This window comes from Colobus angolensis, unplaced genomic scaffold (assembly GCF_000951035.1).
Source record: "Colobus angolensis palliatus isolate OR3802 unplaced genomic scaffold, Cang.pa_1.0 Scaffold101, whole genome shotgun sequence".
Taxonomy (NCBI): Eukaryota; Metazoa; Chordata; class Mammalia; order Primates; family Cercopithecidae; genus Colobus; species Colobus angolensis.
The window spans coordinates 2,486,784-2,494,651 of NW_012111031.1; the positions used below are offsets into that span (position 1 = coordinate 2,486,784).

General features: G+C 37.3%; 1 protein-coding gene across 1 annotated transcript in view; it reads left to right on the forward strand.

The window, feature by feature from the left end:
* Positions 1 to 7,868, forward strand: part of KPNA3 (karyopherin alpha 3 (importin alpha 4)) — a 95,232-nt gene that overhangs the window by 60,779 nt on the left and 26,585 nt on the right. The window contains exons 3-6 of the mRNA XM_011939344.1: positions 3,085 to 3,174; positions 3,350 to 3,379; positions 3,466 to 3,518; positions 3,657 to 3,752. Of these exons, the coding sequence (XP_011794734.1) occupies positions 3,085 to 3,174; positions 3,350 to 3,379; positions 3,466 to 3,518; positions 3,657 to 3,752 (269 nt within the window). The remainder of the gene's footprint in view (positions 1 to 3,084; positions 3,175 to 3,349; positions 3,380 to 3,465; positions 3,519 to 3,656; positions 3,753 to 7,868) is intronic.

A 7,868-nucleotide genomic window follows, 5' to 3' on the forward strand; every position in this document is an offset into this window, starting at 1 on the left:
CACCGCGCCCGGCCCGGAATGAATATTTTTTTAAAAATTCTAATAAAGTTTCCAGGACTTGCAGGGATATTTTAATATTAGAAAGTCATTTAATTTACCATATTTACAGATGAAAGTGGAAATATAATATCCATTTGAATAGATGGAAAGAAGCACAATTTGATGAAATTAAGCACTCATTCATGGCTTATAAAGAAAAAAGTTATTAGCAAGTTAGGAATAGAAAGGAGTTGCCTTGCCCGATAAAGGGTATCTACCGAAAAAGACAGCACACATCCTATATAATGATAAAATGCTATTCCCAGATTGGAGATCTGTATATGTAGGAAACTTTAGTTGTATTTATGCTTTATATTTCTTCTATTCCAGAAATACTTGGAAAGGAGGAATAGAGGGAGTAAGATTCCTTAAAGACCTCTGGAAGCTTGATTGATCAGGCTCTGGAAAAGAGGAAAATAGAGTCAAAGAATGAAAATAGAACAGAATCAGTGTTAAAATCATTTGGGGGTAGGGGTTAACTTGTCAATAAACTTTGTTAAAACTGTTTAAATGGATTAAATCCAAGAGATGTTAAACATTTCTATATATATTACAAACCATAGAGTGTAACTGTAATTTTTTTTTTAAATTTTACACAATTTCAGATTTGTAGTTTGAAGTTCAAAGTTGTGAGAATAGTATAGAAACATCATATACCCTTCACTCAACACCCAGGTTCCCTAGCATTTTTCATATTTGCATTATTATCTTTGTATACATTTTTTTCCTTGAACCAGTTAAATTGCAAGCATCATGCTTCAATTCCCTTAATACAACAACTTATATTTCATAAAAACAGATAGTTTCCCAATGTAAGCACAGTACACTTGTCAAACTAACTTAGGTAAAAATCTACCATTCAATCCATAGAACCAATTTAGATTTTGCATATGGTTCCCAGTTATGTCCTTTATAAATCCAAGATCCAAGCCAAGATCAGAGATGGCATTTAGTTGTCATGTTTCTTTAGTCTCCTTCTATCTGGAACTCTTCCTCAGTCTTTATCTTTCATGACTACATTTTTGAAGAATATAGGGCTATTTTTTTTTTTTTTTTGTGGTAGAATGACAGACTTGGGTTTTTCTGGCATTTCTCAGGTTATTTATTTATGTTAGGAATACCACAGAAGTTATGTTTTATTAGTACACAAGACCCCAGGAGGCACACAGTGTTGATTTGTTATTCACTGATAGTGACACCTTTTGTCATTTGGTCAAGAATGCTGTCTGCCAAGTTTTCCCACTTTAATGAATATTCTGTGGGAAGCCACTTGAAACCATGTAAAATATCACTGCATGGATTTGAATATATATATATATACACACACACACACATATATATATAATGAGGTGCTTATAATGTGAGATTATATAATGTGAGATGCTGTAATTTAAAAATATTTTAGAATTGGTTAAGTTACTAAAGAAGTATGCTTATACAAGTGGAAATTGGTAAACTACTAATGATTGACATATATAGACACCAGTTTATTTAAATGTGCTTGCTTATACCCAGCACAAAAATTGGCATGCGGATAAGCATGTTTCTATATACGTATAGAAATAAGTATCTGAATCTTATTTTCTAGTTTATTTGAATTTTAACATCAATAGTAATGTCTCTTCAGTAACTTTGTTATAATGAAATACCTTGTAAATATAGCAAACATTAGAAGTATGCCGTTTGAAATTTTTTTTTTTTTTTTTTTTTTTTATTTTATTTGGGACGGAGTCTCGCTCTGTCGCCCAGGCTGGAGTGTGGAGTGCAGTGGCCAGATCTCAGCTCACTGCAAGCTCCGCCCCTCCGGGTTTACGCCATTCTCCTGCCTCAGCCTCCCGAGTAGCTGGGACTACAGGCGCCCACCACCTCGCCTGGCTAGTTTTTTGTATTTTTTAGTAGAGACGGGGTTTCACTGTGTTAGCCAGGATGGTCTCGATCTCCTGACCTTGTGATCCGCCCGTCTGGGCCTCCCAAAGTGTTGGGATTACAGGCTTGAGCCACCGCGCCCGGCCGCCTTCTGAAATTTTAAATTGAAAAGGATGTTAGACATTATTTGGTCTCTTGATGTAACTTGTTTTAATTCCATAGAAAAACTAAAAACTTAGAGAAAATCCGTGATTTATTCACAGCTACATGTGTAAAATGGCACAGGTTACTGTAACAAGCAATTGAAGTTCAGTGAAATTTGGAAATTGATTTGCTAATAGAGAATTTTTGTTTGTAACAGCCAGATAGCAAGAGTTTAAATCTGAGATGATGGCGGGTAGGCAGCATTTATGTTCATGAATTCCTACTCCCCACACCTAGCAAGCATATGCAAACCTCAACATTTGAGCATTGGGCTCTTCCCATTAAGCTGGTTTCTTAATAAACTGCTACAGGTAACCATTAGCCATAAGTAAATGAAAACTAGCATGCCAGTTGAAATATATTTGCTAGACTTTATAATAAATATTGCATCTCCAAATTTAAATCTTTCCTAGAGATTAAGAGGTACACCAACATGGCCAAAACAGTTGGTGCTGGCCTGTGCTCATGCCTATAATCCCAGCACTTTGGGAGGCTGGAGGCAGGCAGATCACTTGAGGCCAGGAGTTTGAGATCATTCTGGCCAACATGGCAAAAATGCATCTCTACTAAAAATATAAAAATTAGCCAGGTGTGGTGGCTCATGACTGTAATCCCAGCTACTCAGGAGGTTGAGGCATGAGAATCACCTGAACCCGGGAAGCAGAGGTTGGAAGTGAGCTAAGATTGTGCCAGTGCACTCCAGACTGGGTGACAGAGTAAGACTCTTGTCTCCAAAAAAAAAAAAAAAAAACTACAGTGGGTGCTTAATGAAGCGTGTGTGTAAAAGCAAGCCAGGTAATTTTGTTACCAAAGCCAGAATGTGACCCTTGTCATTGTATGCACGTTTAATTCATATTATCCTTATGTGTTCAGTATTTGTTTCATAATTGCCTAATAAAGTTGAGGTCGTTTTAATGGATTTTTCATTAACAGCAGTCCTTACGACTTTTTAAGCATTTATTGGTTGCCTTTCAGAACAAAAGAGATGAACACTTATTGAAAAAGAGAAATGTTCCCCAAGAAGAAAGTCTAGAAGATTCAGATGTTGATGCTGATTTTAAAGCAGTAAGTTACCATGTTTTTATAGTGACTTTAATTTTTATAGTAACTGTGAGAACTTCATTTTTAATATAACACCAACTTTATAAGTATATTAACTTTAACTTTATCAGGTACACTATTTAATGAATGTGATTTTGCTAATAAACTCTGCTGAACTATGTTTTTTTTTCTTTTTAAGCAAAATGTAACACTAGAAGCTATATTGCAGGTATGTTATTAATTTAATATTCTCATTTTGAAGTATTTTGAAATTGATTTTTTTTTCATTTCTGAAATTTACATTTGGTATTGCAGAATGCCACAAGTGACAACCCAGTGGTCCAACTGAGTGCTGTCCAGGCAGCAAGGTAAATACTACTTTGTCCAGAGAGAGAATTGTGTCATTCCTCAGTCGTGTTACCTGGTGGTCTAGAAGTTAATACGTTGTTATTTCTTTTCACAGTTTGAAAATTATAGCAATTAATTTCTTATATTTGTTTTCCTAGAAAACTGCTATCCAGTGACAGAAATCCACCGATCGATGACTTAATAAAATCTGGGATTTTACCAATTCTAGTCAAATGTCTAGAAAGGGATGATAAGTAAGTATGGATTTGACTCCCTATTCAGTTTTTTTCAGTTAATTTAAAAGTTTGGATTATTATTTAACCAGTGAGTTCAGTTTGGCTTTGTACTTACGATGTTTCAGTTGTCATATATTTTAATTTAATTTTCTTATTCTGTGATCATATTTAGCAGACCCAGAGTGCTTCTCGTTTTGATTTCTGAAGGATGTGTGTTTTCTAGGAAATTTTTATCTGTTTATTGCCTGCTTTAACTTATCTCAAATATTTATAGTCTTTGTTAGGATTTTTTATTAGTAATATTTTAAAACAACCCAAATAATGTTTGAGTCACTCTTTGCTTATGAGTCTATCTATAGATTAACGTCGTGACTAAGTCAACGTGAATGGTTTCCAGAACTAAGTGGCTCTTTGTTACCCTGGGAATCTTCCACCTGATTACTGATCCTCTGTGTTGTCTTTAACAGAACTTCATCCGTGATAAGTTGTCCAACGTCAGACTTTTTGTCTGCAAATTAAGAATAAGGGGACAGGTTACTTATTACCAGAAGAGAAGAGAAGAAGTAAAACTCAGTGGCATCTTTTGAGGAACTGGTCCTATTTCCATTTTTGTTTAGTGATATCTCAGTGCTGTGCCTTAAACTTCGTTAATTTGGATTAACTGGGGAGAATATAAGTTTGAACTCCAAATATATTAAAACAAATGCTTTTTTTGCATTTAAGAGCATCTAGACTGAAACTTGGGATATTTTGCTAAATGTTGTCCAAGGAATTTTCAGTTGGCTAGATAAGAATAGTGGTATATAAATGTTGCCACGAAGAGTTTTTAGTATTTAAAAATATCATTTCCTTTTGTTGTGTGCCACAACCTCTCCCATTCTCCACCCCCAGGCCCTTAACACTTTTTAAAATACTATCATGTTTGTTTTCTATAACAGTGTTTATTTAAGTAAAGGTAAGTTTTATTTTACCTGTTGAAAAAATAAATTCTGGCCAGGTGTGGTAGCTCACGCCTGTAATCCCAGCACTTTAGGAGGCCAAGGTGGGTGGATTGCTTGAGTCCAGGTTCGACACCAGCTTGGGCAAAGTGGCAAAATCCCAGCTCTACCAAAAAAGAAAAAAGAAAACAAACAAACAAACAAAAAACCCCACTAAAATTAGCCAGGCATTGTGGCACATGCCTGTAGTCCCATCTACTTGGGAGGCTGAGGTGGGAGGATCGTCTGAGCCTGGAATGTAGAGGTTGCCATGAGCCAATATCGTGCCATTGCACTCCAGCCTGGGTAATAGAGCAACCCTGACTCAAAAATAAAATAAATTCGGCCAGGCGCGATGGCTCACACCTGTAATCCCAGCACTTTGGGAGGCCGAGGTGGGGGGTTACGAGGTCAGGAGATCAAGACCATTCTGGCTAACACGGTGAAACCCCGTCTCTACTAAAAAATACAAAAAAAAAAATTAGCCGGGCGTGGTGGCGGGCGCCTGCAGTCCCAGCTACTTGGGACGCTGAGGTAGGAGAATGGCGTGAACCTAGGAGGCGGAGCTTGCAGTGAGCCGAGATGGCGCCCCTGTACTCTACCCTAGGTGACAGAGTGAGACTCTGTCTCAAAAAAAATAAATAAATAAATAAAGTCCTATCTACTTTTACCTTTAGGACCCTCCACTTCTTTTTTTTTTTTTTTTTGGAGACAGAGTCTCCCTCTGTTACCCAGAGTGCAATGTGCAGTGGTGCAATCTTGTCTCACTGCAATGTCCGCCGCCTGCATTCAAGTGATTCTCATGCCTCAGCCTCTTTGAGTAGCTGGGATTATATTTGTGGCTAATTTTTGTATTTTTAGTAGAGATGGGGTTTCACCATGTTGGCCAGGCTAGTCTCGAACTTTTGACCTCAGGTGATCCGTCTGCTTTGGCCTCTCAAAGTGCAGAGATTACAGGCGTGAGCCACTGTGCCCGGCCTAGGGCCCCTTGTTTGTGGCCAACTTCTCTTCTCCTTTTTTTTTCTTTTCTTTCCAGCCTTTTATATATAGACTCATTTGTGTGGGTGTGTCTGTGAAACATAACATATATAATACAGAAAAATAAGCTAAAATATATACAGCTTAATGAATAATTATGAAACACAGACCTCTGTAACCACCACCCAAAGCAAAAACAGAAAATTTTCCGTGATTTGGATCTGACTTTATGGATTTGTCATGGGAAGTTGTGTTATAATGTAAAAGGCCATATACTTTGGAGCCAGATTGACTGTGGTTCAAATCCAGGGTTTGCTGTTGATGAAAATCCAAGTGGCTTTTGAACCTCAGGTATCTCATCTATAAAAATTAGGTGATGGTAAGGAATGGAAATAATACATAAAAAGCACTCTACACAATGTCAGGCTTATAATAAATATCCATTTGTTATTGCACTCATTTATTTTTTCTATTTCTTTTTTTCCACATGACATTTTGGAAGACTTTCTCTGGCTTTATAATTTTATTTTTTACATTTATCCATTTTCTCATTGAAGTCCCTCATTCCCAGTATTTTGCCAAACCACCTAACCAGCTTAATAACTTTCTCCTTCCAGTCTGAGGCAACATATACTATCTTACTATTTTTGGTCTTACTGTTTTTTTTACTTCTTCTCTGCCTCTGATATGCCATCTTATTTCCTACCTTCCGCTAGAATTCATGTACAGGGGAAATTTTAAAAGTTTGTGGAAAAATGGAATCAAAAGATAATAAAATATATAAACTTGATTTTTCAACATAAGCTCCATCAAGGTCAAGACACTTTTGTAAGTGATACTACCAGCCATTGTCTATCCCTAAAGAACTGAGGGTCCTGGGAATTTAACCATGTCAGCGCAGTCTTTTTCATGATATTAACTGAAGAAAACTAGATGCCCTTTACAGATTGTTTTTTTAAGATTAGGAAACAAAAAGAAGTCACAAGATGCCAAATCAGAACTGTAAGATGCATACCTAATGATTTCCTATTGATTCTCTTGCAAAATTGCTCTTGTTTGATGAGAGGAATGAGCAGAAACATTGTGGTGGAGAAAGACTCTCAAAACACTCTCGTAATAAGCAGATGTTATCATTCTTTGACCCTCTAGAAGGTCGACAAGAATAATACCTTGAGCATCCCCAAAAACTTTTTAGTCATTAGCTTTCCTCCTGACCAGTCCACTTTTGCTTCAATTTTTTTTTTTTGGAGACAGAGTCTCGCTCTGTCACCCAGGCTGGAGTGCAGTGACGTGATCTCGGCTCACTGTAAGCTCTGCCTCCCGGATTCAGGCCATTCTTCTGCCTCAGCCTCCCGAGTAGCTGGGACTACAGGCGCCTGCCACCACACCCGGCTAATTTTTTGTATTTTTGGTAGAGACGGAGTTTCACTGTGTTAGCCAGCATGATCTCGATCTCCTGACCTCGTGATCCGCCCGCCACGGCCTCCCAAAGTGCTGGGATTATAGGCGTGAGCCACCGCGCCCGGCCAGCTTTGATTTTACTTTGTCTTCAGGATCATACTGGGAAAGCCATGTTTCATCTCCTCTTACAATTCCTTGAAGAAATACTTGAGGACCTTGATCCCACTGGTTTAAAATTTTCATTGAAAGCTCTGCTGTTCACACACACATGCACAAACACCCTGTTATTTGCTTCTTAGTTAGTTTCAGCTCTCTTGATCTAATCCTTGTCATTCCTACACATCATGATCCTTCCATGCATGATACCTTTTTTATTTCCAGCTGTCACTGCCTTTCTTTTTAAACGCATCTTTGAGAAGCTAGTTCAGTTGCCACTTTCTTTGTGAGGTCTTCCATCACTATTCAAAAATATACTGATTTTGTTTTTTCAACAAAATTATACAGCCTTGTAATATCCCTAGTATGTAAAGCAGATGGTGTAATGGAGACAGATGGGGTTCTAGCTTTAAGACCAGCCTAGAGCCTGTGATAGTGGTTAAAGTGAGATGATTAGAGCCTCAACTAGCACTTAATATTAGGGGTGATTATATAAATGTAAGAAATATTTAAGAGGTAAAATTGACATATATTGATTAGATGTGTCTGTGGAGAGGAAGTCAAAGTCAAGGGGAATAATGACTGGCTGAATGTTATAATACCAGTGGACATAAAGAAGCAG